This window comes from Grammomys surdaster, unplaced genomic scaffold (assembly GCF_004785775.1).
Source record: "Grammomys surdaster isolate TR1022 unplaced genomic scaffold, NIH_TR_1.0 165, whole genome shotgun sequence".
Taxonomy (NCBI): Eukaryota; Metazoa; Chordata; class Mammalia; order Rodentia; family Muridae; genus Grammomys; species Grammomys surdaster.
The window spans coordinates 12,388,653-12,403,611 of record NW_021604613.1 but is presented as its reverse complement, the minus strand read 5'-3'; the positions used below and the strand labels follow the sequence as shown (position 1 = coordinate 12,403,611).

General features: G+C 37.4%; 1 protein-coding gene across 2 annotated transcripts in view; it reads left to right on the top strand.

The window, feature by feature from the left end:
• The window catches only part of Fam126b (family with sequence similarity 126 member B), a 66,215-nt gene extending 52,168 nt beyond the window's left edge, over positions 1-14,047 (top strand). Inside the window, exons 9-13 of one of the 2 annotated variants that reach the window (XM_028765660.1) lie at positions 1,745-1,861; positions 2,374-2,461; positions 6,581-6,740; positions 7,470-7,637; positions 11,783-14,047. In XM_028765660.1, the coding sequence (XP_028621493.1) occupies positions 1,745-1,861; positions 2,374-2,461; positions 6,581-6,740; positions 7,470-7,637; positions 11,783-12,378 (1,129 nt within the window). In that variant the 3' untranslated portion in view covers positions 12,379-14,047. The remainder of the gene's footprint in view (positions 1-1,744; positions 1,862-2,373; positions 2,462-6,580; positions 6,741-7,469; positions 7,638-11,782) is intronic. The other variant, XM_028765661.1, reaches the window with a different exon arrangement.
• The last annotated feature ends 912 nt before the right edge of the window (positions 14,048-14,959 follow it).

Sequence of the window (14,959 nt, the reverse complement as noted above, 5' to 3'; positions counted from 1 at the left end):
TATCTCAATGAAATAATAGGCAGTTGTTCATGATGTTCATTTTGACTAATAGTGGCTTTAGTGTTCTCTGTTATTACTATCTACAGAGGTGATAGCATCTCCTATTGGGCATCATAGGCACTCTTGAATATCATAAAATTTAACTGTAACTTTTCTTCTCCTGTATGTAACTGTCATCTAAGAGGCTTACTGTCTCAGTCTGCTAACATGAACCTAGTCCTGGAAGCTTCTAGCCTTGTACAATCTAATCTAGGCCTAGAATGTTTTCAGCCTCAGAGGTTTGCTGCTGAATGAGCTTACCTCATCCTAGCTCTTTCTGAGCTCTGATTGGCTGGTTCAACTCAGTTGTTCTGCCTCAAACTCCTCTCCAAGCTGACTGATTCAATCTGACTCTTCTCTGGGTCTCTGGCTGAATTGCTCTGCTTGATCTCATACCAACTTTGGCAATATCTTCTAATCTTCTGGCTCTTATTCTCTGGCTTGTTCTGTCTTCACCTGTGTCTAGCTTGTTCTCTCTGCAACTTGTCTCTATAAAACTCTCCCACTAAAACATGGCCTCATTTTTTCCTTCTCCTAAAACATGGCCTCATTTTTTCCTTCTCTACATAGCTCTCTCAAGTAACTTCCCTTTCCTCTCTTCTCATGAGAGTTGGGCATATCCTATTCTGTCAGATTTTTCTCTGATTTGTCAATTTGTCTGCCACTCAACTAGATATCACTTTCAAACTGGTCCATCCTTCTACAAACTAATTTAACTTCATTGTCTGGGGCTAATGGTGTATACTAAGTGCATGTCTGTATTCCAGCAGCAGAGTTAAAGGTTTGTGCTAAGGGATGAGTCACACCACAACTAGAAACAGGTTTTTTTATTTTCAGTAAATAATACAATCTCTGGGTTTGCAGTGTGATCAAATATCCTGCAACAAATAAGATCCTCAAAAGAGGCCCATCTAGCATCAGGCTAATGTGTTAAAATGGAGTATAATTTAGAAGAACATGCTGTCATATACAACAGAGTACAGAAGAGATTCAAGAGCAAACTTGGTTATAGGAACAGTCATCCCAGTCTTTAATCCTAGCACTCATGTGACATAGGCATATGGACCTCTGTAGGTTTGGGGCCAGCCTATGCTACATAGATGGTTCCACACCAACCTGGATTGGACAGTAAAACTGTCTCAAAAAGAAAGAAAACAAAGTTCATGCTGCCCAGTAGTTACCAGAGTCCTTTGTCTCCAGTGTCAAGGAGCAGAGGAGCTGCTGAAGTCCAGGCAGCACCTTTTGCTGTTAGAGATTGCTCACCATGTCCCCACTGCCTATAAAGAGTCACCAGTCCCAGTACAGGGCTGCACAAGGAAGAGAATGGATAGGTAACAATTGTGCACATTTAATTTTGCTTAAATAAAACATCAAATAAATAATAGTAGCCTCACGAACAACAGTATTTTGAACTGTTGTTTTAAGATTTATGTATTATCCAGGAATTCCCCAGCACAATTTAGGGTGGATAAAAAGCTATGTATTTATGTTTGGGGGGGGGGCAGAAAAAGAATGTCTATGAAAGAGTCTGTTAGCTATTTGAGGAAACTTACTACATTTTATGGAGTCCACTAGAATCCATGTTTTATGAATAAAGACATGCTTAAAAAAATTAAAAACTAGCATCCTCTACCTGGTTATGACTCTGGCATTTAGCAGATGTCAGTAGCAGAGGGGATGAATGTTAATTACTGTATTTTTCTAGGGTTTGTGTGAGTGGGTTTCCACGACAACATGAGAAACAGTGGAAGGAAGTCTGTGGTCGAATTGTATTAGATCCTGAATTTATGGTGCAACTTCTCACAGGAGTTTACTATGCGATGTAAGTAGGAAGAAGATGAATTCTTCTGCATGTAGGAACATTTTATATTTCTTTATCTTCTTTATAGAATCTTTTGTTTCATGTAGGCCTGTTATCTGTTTCCTAATGTGGTTTCTATTCAGCACTTTATATATAAATAGCCAATTAATAGCATGATTAGTCAAAAAATTAGAACCATCTTAGAAATTTTAGGTTTTCCATATAGAAAACCTAAAATTGTTTCTATATAGTTCGTTATCATGATTATCATGAATATTTAAATAGAGTACTCTGAATAGCAACACATGGTAAAAAACACAATTTTATAAAGAAACATCTGTAAGCTACTATAAACATAGAGTTAAAAATCTTTGTTTTGTTTATTATAACCAAAACCAGGACAATTCAGAAATGATAACTTTGAAGTGAGAGTTTTGTTTTATTTAACTAAGGCAGTAGAACTTGGGATACTTTTTTTTAAGTTCTAAGCATCAGAGATATATATTGAAAGAACTAAATAATCCATCCCATAGGTATAATGGACAATGGGACCTTGGCCAGGAAGTACTTGATGACATCATCTATAGAGCTCAGCTAGAACTCTTTTCTCAGCCACTCTTGGTAAGTTTGTTTGTTTGTTTGTTTGTTTGTTTTTATCATATGTATACTTTTTTCCATGGAGAATGGAAGTCTGTTTAGGTCCTAGTTCTGGAGGCTGCTGACTCTTCTTAAAGCATATATGTGGTCAAAATGTTACCATGGGGCCAAGGGCAGATGGATATTGAGGTAAATTGAAAAATGAAATGTTTTAGCCAGGCAATGGTGGTGGACATATCTCTAAGTTCAAAGACAGCTTGGTCTATAGAGTGAGTTCCATGACAGCTAAAGTTACACAGAGAACCCTTGTCTTGAAGAACTGAGGGCTCGGTGCGGTGTGGGGTGGTGGATGTTTTTGAAATTTTTAAGAAAAGAGAAAACCAAGTACTAACTAGAACCTGGAAGCACATGGAAGCAGGCAGATTGCCACAAGGAGGAAGTGGTCCTCAGCTGCTTAGTAAGTTGCTGGCTATTCTAAACTAGACAGTAAAGCCCTGTTAAAGAGAGGACAACCACAGAGGTTTGATGGTGGTGGTTGTTGTTGTTGTTTAATTACTTTATTTTTACTTACTTTACATCCCACTCAACGCCCCTTTCCTTGTCACCCCTTTCCACAATTCTTCCCCATTCCCCCTCCCCTTCTCCTCTGAGCGGATTGGACCACACTGGATATTCCCCCCACCCTGGCACTTCAAGTCTCTGCTCTCCTCTCCTACTGAGGCTATACAAGGCAGCCCAGCTAGTGGAACACATCCCACATACAGCAGTGGCTTTTTGGGATAGTTCCTGTTCCAGTTGTTTGGGACCCACATGAAGACCAAGCTGCACATCTGCTACATATGTGCAGGGAGGCCTAGGTCCAGCCCGTGTATGTTCTTTGGTTGGTGATTTAGTGTCTAAGAGCCCCAAGGGTCCAGGATAGTTGACTCTGCTTGGTCTTCTTGTGGAGTTCCTATTCCCTTTGGGGACTCCTTCCTCCTGTTCTTCCATAAGAGTCCCCAAGCTCCATCCACTGTGTGACTGTAGATGTTTGCATCTGTCTGAGTCAGCTGCTGGGTGGAGCCTCTCAGAGGACAGCCTTGCTCGGCTCCTGTCTGCAAGCATAACAGAGTACCATTAATAGTGTCATGGACTGGTGCTTGGCCATGGGCTGGGTCTCTAGTTGGGCAAATTATTGGTTGGCCATTCCCTCAATCTCTGCTCTATCCTCCTTGCCTGCATGTCTTACAGACAGAATGAATTGGGGTTGAAATTTTGTGGGTGGGTTGAAGTCTCTATCGCTCCACTGGGGTTCCTTCCTGGCTACAGGCTTCTTCAGGTTCCATATCCTCAATGCTGTGAGTCACAGCTGAGGTCACCCCCATTAATTCGTGGGTGCCTCCCTCTCCCTCATCCCAGGTCTCTGTCTCATCCTGGAGATGCCCCCCACCTCCCCACCCCTGTCAGTTGCAGATTTTCATTCATTCTCATAGCCATGTGGCCATTTCTCCTGTCCCTCCCCATACCTGGTCAGTTTTATTGAGATGTGTAGAAAAAGAAAGGCTGTCAAGCTTAAGTGAAATCTTCATTTGATTATTGTAATCAAAACTAGGACAGTTTAGAAATGAACTCTACATAAACAAATTATTTTTCTCCTCATAAACATAAATTCTAAGTCATTTCCTTTAATAAAGTAAAATTAGAGCCAGGCGGTGTTGGCACATGCCTTTAATCCCAGCACTCAAGACAGAGGCAGGTGGAGTTTGAAGCTCACATGGTCTACAGAGTGAGTTCCAGGACAGCCAGGGCTATACCAAGAAACCTTGTCTCAAAAAACAAACAAAAAAGAAAATTAATATCCAGTACACAAAAATATTCTCTGTAGACATAAGAAAACTGCACTTATAATCTTACTTTAAAGATTTCATGCTTCCCAATATGTAAGGGACCTGTGAGATGATTCAACATAAAGGCACTTGCTGCCAAGCCTGACAGCCTGAGTGCAGTCACAGAACCCTCATGGTAGAAGGAGAGAACTGACTCTTGCAAGTTGCCCTATGTTCTCTACACTCATACCATGTTATTGACACACACAAACACACTATAAGTATTCTTTTTAAAAAATCAAATACAAATATTGGGTCAGCAATATGACCCAGTGGTGCCATATTTGCTGTGCAGATCTGTCAACTTGAATTCTATCCCCAGAACCTACGTAAAGGTAAAGAACCAGTTCTACAAAATTGTTCTCTGATCTCCATATAAGCATAGTGACAGCCCTCCACATACATATCATGCATGCGTATGGATATGCAATAATAAAATTTGAAGGACAAATGTAAGCATACAATAGGGGAAGATGAAGCATTTGTTATGCTTTGGTGATAATATGACTCTAACCATTCCTTTGCAGAAGTAGTTTTGTAATGAGTGCTTATTCTCTTAGATCCTTTATTCCACATGAACCTTTGTGTCTATGGAAACTAATGCCTTAAAAGTGTATTATAAAAGACTGCAGAGGTGGCTCAGTGGCTGGTCTTCAGAGGACCTGGATTTGATTCCCAGCACTCACATAGTGGGTCCCAACCATCTGTAAATTCTGTTCCAAGAGATGTGATGCATTCTTCTGGTCTTTGTGAGCACCAGGCATATACATGATGCACATACACGTGTGTGTGTGTGTGTGTGTGTGTGTGTGTGTGTGTGTGTGTGTATCTCACACAAAATAAAATTAAAAGCACTAGAAGTTTAACATTACTGTTACTTTTATTTTTCTGTTTTTAAATTTTTGAGACTGGCTGTGCAGCCTTAGCTATTCTGGAGCTCACTCTATAGACCAAACTGACCTTGAACTCAGAGAACCCCTTGTGGCTCTCGAGTGCTGGGATTAAAAAGGCATTCACTTCTGCCACCACTTGGCCTACAGTGTTACTTTAATTGCAAAGAAATAAAAGTAGTCTAAGTTTTCTCATAACAGAGAACAATTGAAGTTTGATATTTCCTTAATGAAATTGTATATTTGAGAACTTATAATAAAGAAAAAAATAATAGCTAGATTAAGTGGGAAAATGTATATGTATTTTAAATTTACCTGTGAAAGAGATAACAAAATACTAGTAGTTCTAGGAGATTTAACTGTATATGGGCCCTCTGTCTTCCACCTTCTTTCCTTTCCTTTCTTCCTTCTTATGCTTCCTAGTCTGCTTTGAATTTATAATTCTGTCTTGGTCTTCGAGGTGCTGTGATTACTAGTGCCACCATACCTGACTTGCTTTTGTTTGTTACTGGTTATTAAGCTTTCTGTAGTGATTCTGTGATATTTTAAATGTTTGTGCATCTTCTACCTGGAATAGTTTTTTTTAAGCTATTTTATTTATTTATACCATTTTTAATTTTAAGATCAAGATAAATTTATTAATGTGTAGCATTTTTCTCATATCTAGAGCTATATTCCAAACAAAATAGAGAAACACGCATCTTCTATATTACTGACAAGGACTTAGTGTAGACATTTAACCTTGTTTACGTTCATCAAGCCTTGAAACAGCTTCCTACTCTAGATCTGTGTGGGTAGATCAGACATTCTTATCCAGGTTGTTGTATCCTACATGTGCTTGTCCATGTGCGAAAGGAAAGAAAGACATTCCTCTAGCTCAAAGTGTTTGCTGGATTACTAGTTACTGGTTAAGAGACAAACCAGTCAGATAACAATTGTTTACCAATCAGGTTTCACAGTCTTCTCCTTGGAGGCATAGGACACATACTATCAACATGTATTTAGGGAAAAATCTCTCCTCATGAATGCATAGGAGTGCAGAAGAGTGTTACCATTTTAACATAGATCAAGTTTTCTGCTATTTATCATATGAAAAAGCAGGAACTTATTCTAACTTGTTTTATATCTTGGTTACAAATATTAAACATTTTTCTTGGGAATGTTCTTTCCTTTTGAAACTCAACAACTTCGAGAATCCAGTAGGGTATATGACTTATATTTTAATAATAAATTTTTATTTGAAAAGACTGCTGAAAAAATACATAATATTAAAAATAAACATTTTGACACATTTTTCCTCTTATACAATTTCATATGTTATACAAGCTTTATATGTTCAAAAACAATGGAAACATATTATAGTATATAGACTTCTATTATTATTTTAGGTGGCAAATGCCATGAAAAACTCATTACCATTTGATGCGCCTGATTCTTCACAAGAAGGCCAGAAAGTACTTAAAGTGGAAGTCACTCCAACAGTGCCGAGAATTTCTCGGACTGCAATTACAACAGCTTCAATTCGTCGTCATAGATGGAGAAGAGAAGGTAAGTATAAAATTTCCCATCGTTTACTTATGGATTCAAGTGAACTGTTTATACAGAATGTACAAATGCTTGATAGTAATTAATGCTCTGTGTTAAAGTAAAATATTTTCATTTAAAATGGCACTAGAAATGTGATAGTGATTAGTTATTTTAATGTAAATATATATATCTTTATAAAGTAGGAAGATGTTAGATTGTTCAATTAATGATAAAATGTAAAATAAGACTTAGCCAAATTTTGTCTTTTTCTAAAACTAGTAATAAAAATAGGGAAAGAAAGTTGCTTTAAGCCTATTAGCTGGAAAAGGTACATGTATGAGCACTGTGGGAGACAATTATATGCCTGATCCAACTGACAGTATAATACAGACTATCTGTAAAAGAACTGGTTCTTAGTTTTGGATTTTTGTATTTGCTTTTTTTTTATTCTAACAGCTGAATCCAGCAATATTTTATAGACATGTGGTACTTAATAGTCAATCTGTCTTGCCTAAGAGAAATTGTCATTTTAAAGATCCCAATTTTTCTGTCCCATTCATTTGCAAACCTCACATTGTTCATCTGCTGCCTTATGTGTGTGCAAGCTGTGCACACACATGTAACTATATAGACAGTGTATGTGTTAATATCATATCCATATATACATTCTCTTATCTGCCTGGGTCAGAATGCTCAAAAAAGAATAGAGCAGCACAAAAAAGTACTAAAATTTTATATGTTGAATCCCAGATGGCTTTGACTTCTCAAACGAGGCTGACTCGAGTATTCCTGGCTCCCCGATCCAACACGGCTCCACTGACCTAGGGATCAAACGTGTGCAAGAGGGGGAGGTGCTGGTGCGCAGGACCCCTGAGCATGGCTCGCCGGAGCCCAACTCAGCAGCAGCCACAACAGAGGGTAGGACAGAGATGAGGAGGCAGAAGTCAGTGAGGCAGTTGCTGGAGAAGGATCCTGGCTCTCTGTCCCCAAGCAGAGCACCTTTCCATTCTAGTGTGTGTCTCCACTACCCCTGGGTGTACTAGCTCCTCTTTGCAAAGCAACCCTCCTCCCCATATGCCTAGCAACAGGTTAGGTACAATCTTCAGTTGCCATTTGTGCTGGCCTGGAGTCTGCATCCCTGTGTCCTCAAACAGCAGCTTGGCATGGCTACTAACAAGGCAAGGGGCCTGGATGGAAAGATCTGCAAATGCTTCAAAATTTTCATTACTGAGCATGTTTATTCTTAATGTTAGAAAAAAAATGCACCCAATAATCATGAGCCTTATTAGTCAGTATTAAGAATTAGACAATTTTAAAATATAAGCACATTTAAGAAATTGAAGTGGAGCTGGCATTTATCTGTTTTCCTAGGGTGCCCAATTAATAAGTATTTCCAGTCTCTGACAGAGAATGCTGGTATTGATTGACTTCTCATCAGCTGGATTAAGTTGTGAAGTAAATTGCTGACATTTTTTTTCTCCAAAAATGTGCTATCCTGGAGCATACTACACTTTCCCTTTATACACACACACGCACGCACGCACGCAGGCACATACATATAGTGATTATAGCTCCCAGATGGAAGTGAAATGTGTTATTTATAGATCAAGTACAGAGAAGTTCCTTGTTTCTACAATGTAACTATTTGCACATAAGAACTCTGAGCCCCATCACTACCTATAAAAAAGAACATCTCTCTGTTGGGAGGGTATTTGCTTGCTGCTTTATATGAAATGTCATATGAGCTAGCTTTGTGGAAAAGAGAACTGTAGCCAAATGGTTTCATTATTTTATATTGCCCCTGGAGTACCAATATAAAACTTTATACTAATAAACCTGTAAGTATCTTTAAAAGAGATCAATGATTTCTGTTTATTTTAAAGACCAAACATACACATAAAATATTTACCTTCTACTTTAAGGAAGTATCTCTTTGGTGTATTAGAAATTTGAGCATGCTCAGTAAGAATCTGAATGTACCCTCAGTTCCTCACCTATTTGACCAAATTGACTTTACTTTATTTAACAGTATTGCATGTGCATGACCTAATGACCCCAAAGTTGGTACTGTTTTAGGGATCCTTCTTAACTCGGCTGTGGAAGATGTGGCCTTCCCTTTTGTCTTTTTGTATCTCTTTATCTTACCCATAGCAATTAGATGCATCTTGTCTAAGTGCAAAAAAGAAAAGAGAGTAAATGAGTAGACTTGGAACCCAAGTGGATCCAAACTGAACAACAGTCTATCTCTCATTGTTGATAACTAAGTTAAACCATTTGATGACTATATATAATGATGTTAGTATGTTGCAAGTATTTATATAAAAGTCATGCCATATATTAGCAGTTGATGAAACTCTTACAAGGATGACACTGGCTGAAGCATTGCTTCTAATTCGTCAGTCGTAGACTTTGAAAACAGAACTCAAGTAGTAATTCCTCTTAAATATCTGTTTTAATTCTATTGAGTTCCCTATTAGTGTTAAACTGTTAGTTTAGGGTAGATTTCAAGGAAAGTCAATGTATTTTTTTAGTGTGTTTGAAGCTAGGTGTGGTAGTGCAAGCCTTTAATTCTATCACTCAGGAGACAGAGACAGTCAATCTCTGTGAGTTTAGGGCCAGCCTGGTCTACATAGTGAGTTCCAGACCAGCCAGAGCTACATAGTGAGACCCTGTCTCAAAAAAAAAAGAAAAAAGAAAAAAAGAAAGAAGGAAGGAAGGAAGGGAAAGAAAGAAAGAGAGAAAGAAAAACAGAAAAAAAGAGACATCTTTTATCCTAAATTAATCATGGTTTTTAAAAAAGTATTAGTAGATGCAAAATTTATAGGAAAATCAACTATTAACAAAAAAGTCAGTGAAATCCCTTTCAGTCGTGTCTTTGAGTTGTGAATGTTGTCACCTACAGAACAACTATAAAAGGAAATATGTTTTGAGACTCAATTGCATTTTTACTTCCTGGGTTTTTTGTTGTTTTGTTTTTGGTGGTTATGGTGGGGGTTTTTGTTTTTATTTTTGTGAGATAGAGTTTCTCTGTGCAGCACTGGCTGTCCTGGAACTCACTTTATAGACCAGACTGGACTCAAACTCAGAGAGATCTTCGTGCTTCTACTTTTGTGCTAGGATTAAAAGTGTGCATCATCACCACACCTGACTTTCTTTGAAGGCTTTTAAGACAGAGAAAAAGAAATTGATTAAAATGTACAAGAATTTTGGTAATTCTCTAGAATGCTAAAATGTTTATATTACACATATAATTTATTTTTAAATAAGACATGTTTGTAGTAATGATGTTTTTAAATAGTTTAATAATAAAAATGTGTTTATGAGAGCAGGCAAAATTGTCCAGTTATTAAAGGTGCTTACCTTGCAAGCCTGATGATCTGAACTCATGCAAAGGTGGACAAAGAAAACCAATCCTAAAAATTGTCCTCTGCCCGCTACACACATACACAGCAGACACTGATAAACACATAGTAACACTAATAAAAATTTAAATGAGCTTGTTATGTTTAAATTAAAGAAAGACTCTAAGCTTTTAAGATAGTGCCCGTGATTTATGTGTAATCGTTGTTCCATTACATTGAAAAAACATTTCTAGTGTGTAAAATAGCAGTAGATTCTCCTGCATGGTGGCTTTTTTGTTCTCATCCCTCTTACGGCCATACTGCTTGGGCATCAGCTATGCATGAAGCAACACTCAAAGCCAGCACTAAGTCTCTCAGTTTCCTGTCCTAACTACTTAGATAAACCTGTTCCATATTAATATTTCTGACTATTTGGAATCTTTATACTAATTATAAGTCAATTATTAAGAGGTAATAAGAATATGATCTAAAATTTTTAGTTTCAAGGTACATAATACTCAGTTCTTTTGACAGGATTGAGAGAAGTAGTGTCAGTTGCTATTATTTTTAGTAAATGTATTTCCACATGGCTTTGCATGGTGATTAAATATTAAATTGCTGTAAATATTTATTTATATATATATATATGTAACAAGTTGCCTTTTGCTTAAAGAATAGCCTAATTTGATTTTTTTTAGAAGTAAAATAACTAATCCAGAAATATAGCTAAGAAGTATTTTTATTTTTCAGGTGCTATGTTAAGTAAAAGATTGTGTTTGAATATGTACATTTTTATTAGGTATCCTGTACTTTAACTATCATGTTAATATCTGTTTTATAGATTCATACTTTCTTTTATTCTGGGAAAATTGTTTTCAGTTTTTGAAAGAAGAGAACATTAATTTTGAGACTGATCACACTTTTCAATAAGAGAATTGGGCTTTCTGGAAACTGCAAGCTCATTGTATCATGGGGTTCTCATCCCACAAAAAACACAAGATGAAGGTCGTTTGACTAAGTGCAGTTCCTGTGTGAGCTGCACTGCAGCATGCAGGGCTCTGCGAGACAGTACTCCATCTCCTGCCAGGGTGTAACTGTTAGAGATTCCGAGTACACACCTTTGCTGCCTCACAGTCAGTACAAGAAAATATGGAAATCCATGTGAAGGATGTGTCTATAACACAAAATGTGATTGTGAAATTATTACAGCAGTGAGGTGGCAAATTTAGTAGATATTAAAAAGAAATATATTACAAAGCTATATAAATGTAGTTAGCTGTCAAATAGATAATGCATTTTATTATCATATTAAAAGGGTCTGGCCTGTAGGTAACTGAAATTAGAAGAGAATCTCTTTTGTAAAGTATGTTTTGTATAATAAGTTAAAGAAAAATGAGGGAAGAGTTTTGTTTAAAATACATAGATAATGGTGACTTTCAATGGATATAGTATGGTTTTAAAGTGTTATGTTTTAGTTTTCTATGCCTTAGATGTTGGTAGTTTACTCATTAATATTTGTGGATAGTTTTTACAAAACCAGGGCAAATAAAGCCAGATGAAAGCAATGAATAGTGTGTTAGAATTCTGTGTAGAAGTTTATTCCCCTAAATTAAAGTACTGAGATCATTACAGACTTTTAACAAACACTCATGAGATTAGGTCAGTGTATTTACAGCTGCTTTTTATTTAACTTAGCTATAATCTGTCTGGTTTATTTTTTAGGTGCTGAGGGTCTAAATGGAGGAGAGGAGTCCTTAAACATGAATGATGCAGATGAAGGATTTTCATCAGGGGCTTCTCTCAGCAGCCAACCACATGGGACCAAACCGTCCTCCTCTTCTCAGAGGGGAAGCTTACGGAAAGTAGCAACTGGGCGTTCTGCCAAAGATAAAGAAGCAGCATCAGCCATAAAATCCAATGAGAGCCCTCGAGATTCAGTAGTTGGAAAGCAATTTGTACAAGCAGATCTCAGCATAGATTCAGTTGAGCTGACACCGATGAAGAAACACTTGAGCCTGCCTGCAGGCCAGGTGGTGCCAAAAACCAATAGTCTAAGTCTAATCCGGACAGCCAGTGCTTCCTCAAGTAAATCCTTTGACTATGTAAATGGCGGTCAAGCAAGTACCAGCATTGGGGTTGGCACTGAGGGAGTTACTAATCTAGCAGCTACAAATGCTAATCGATATTCAACTATCAGTCTACAAGAAGACCGGCTAGGTCATGCTGGTGAAGGTAAAGAGCTCCTCAGCCCAGGAGCCCCCTTAACCAAGCAGTCTCGATCCCCGAGTTTCAATATGCAGCTAATATCCCAGGTGTAGTTTTGATGTTCCCTTGTTCTGCTTACCTTCTATACTGAACATTTCATTGTGCAAGACACGTCATCCCGCATTGTGAAAAAGACGTTACTGTCATCAGATTTGACTTAGCTTAGGTATCTCATACTGGATTTTGTATGGAAACAGCAATAAGGTTTTCCTTTCCTTTCTTTAACCTCTCTACCTATTCCCTTAAATGTGTTTGTGAAGCAGTGTAAAATGTTTGCCTTTTCCATGCCTTCCTTCCTCCTTGGGTGATGTGCAATCCATCGTAGGCTGATGGTCCCATTTCAACACTGTGAGACTGAGGCGGTGTTAGAGGAAATGGTATATAGGATCCCTGTGAAGTGATTCTTTGGCTTTTGTTTAAACACAAAACGGGTTTGTTCACATAATCTATGGAACTATGAAGATAACTGGATCATATTTTTTTCTCTCTTAACCAGGAGTGCCTCAGAGATTCTGCTATGACTTTGGGCTTCTCTGAGTCTGTGCAATTTTATATTCTTGGGAAGCATGGGGGAAGGCGGTAGACTACTGCAATTTTTTATTAAAATGAGGCTAACTGCCCCCCTCTTACTTTATCCCAAGGACACAAATGTTTAATTATTGAGGCATTTAAATCAATTTGTGACCACCTCCATTGGAGGGTAGGGCTCTGAGTTGATTGTGTAATCTATAATGCACTTTCTCAATGGCTCTCTAGTCATTAACAACAGGTCTTCCCTCTTCCCACAAGGACTTAAGGACATTTCTGCCCTTAAAGTTTGAATTAACAAATCAGAGACTCAAAGGGGCATGTTCTATTTTCCAGGAATGATTGATACTATGGTGCTGGGGTCTTGTTGGGGGAAGGGTGTTGTTTGTTTAGCTTGTGTGAGATTGTATATGAGGTGAAGTTATAATTGTTTTCTTTCTTCCTTTCCTTTGTGAGTTGGTGATGACTGAAGTAGAAACTGTACGTCTTCAGGTAAAGAGAGGGATTTCTCAGTCCACTCTCTGAGATGTCAGACTAGAGAAACCCTTTCAGCTGCTTCCTAGATGTACCTAGATTCAGTCAGATGTGGGATACAGAAACCTAAAGTCCTGAGATCATACACTCCAAGGAAATACATCAGGGACAGATAATTGGTTGAAAACACTGATGCTTCAATGTGACACATTTGTATAGAACATTTATACCAGAGGGTACTGACTTGATTTCTCCACAAGGACCACACTGCCTTTGTGTTTATTGCAGGTTGTGTATCTTCTGATTATCTGCAAAGTTTCTCATTTTTATAAAACTTTGAAATCATGCCAGTAAACTAGATGTTGAATGTACATGGTAGCATTTGGTAACTGCTAAGAGGCTACAAAAATGCATTATTAGTTTAAAAGATTTTTTGTTGTGATTTGGTTGGATAAGACTTTCTTATAATCTCTTCTGGGTCTCAGGCTTTGTTTGAAAAAAGAAGGGAATATATTAGGATTTTAAAAATCAGTATTGTGACTTCAGTTGCTATGAATTACCCATCTCAAGAACATCAGTTACACACACCCTCGAACCTGTAGACATTTTATGTTATTGTGAATGAAAATTACACTGCTTTTATAGGAAGCAAGTGTTCTCTTAATTTACAAAGTTGGTTTATTTCTATTTACTATAAAATTTGATAAATAACTAGGAAAACACCTCTCATTTTTTTTTCACACATAAACCACCATTTTGGGAAGAGTTGTCTGTCTGTCTGTTTAAGGGGCACTGTGTTAGAATAATCCTTAATTAGATTTGATAGTTTTTAACATTTTTCAGCTCCCAGCAAATAGAGAACTAGAACCTCAGCTATTATCCACATCATTGCCAAAATTTGGAGTAAAGCTAAAAGCCGATATGTGATCTATTGACTGTTTATAACGTGTATGAATGTATATCCGTTTATCATAGACACATTGTAGCCCTATTTCTACTAATTTAATTAAGAGATATCAAGTAAACTAAAAATAAAAAGGATTGTAAAACAGTAAAAAAAAATAGTGAAATAAAATGTTTTTGTAACCTAAACACAGAAGCTTTCTAGTGCATAAAGGAAGGTATCAGTCTTATACAGCAAAACATGCCTACTTTATGCTGGAGGTCACTGGGCTCAAGTGCAAACAGATTGGCATTTAAACCAAGCATTTTAGATAAAGCACAAAAAAATACCAAATAATTTGAAAGTATAGCATAACCTGTTGTAAATATAAGAAAACATCTTTTGATTAGAAATGTTATAACTGAAGGGTTGGTTTTAAGATATTTTTCAGAATCAGGAATGGTGGCACACACCTTGCATCCCAGCACTCCAGAGGCAGAGGCAGATGGATCTCTGAGTTCGAGGCTGGCCTGGTGTACAGATGGAGTTCTAGGATAGCCAGGGTTACACAGAGAAGCCCTGTCTCAGAAAAGAAAAAGAAAAAAAGTTGTCTTTCATCTTACAGGATATTTTTTATCAGTATGTGTAGACTTTGTATATACATCCCAAGTAGTATTTCACAACCTGTAACATTTGCTTCCTATTCTTTGGGTTATAATTTGATCTCAGTGAAGAAATTCTTTATTTAC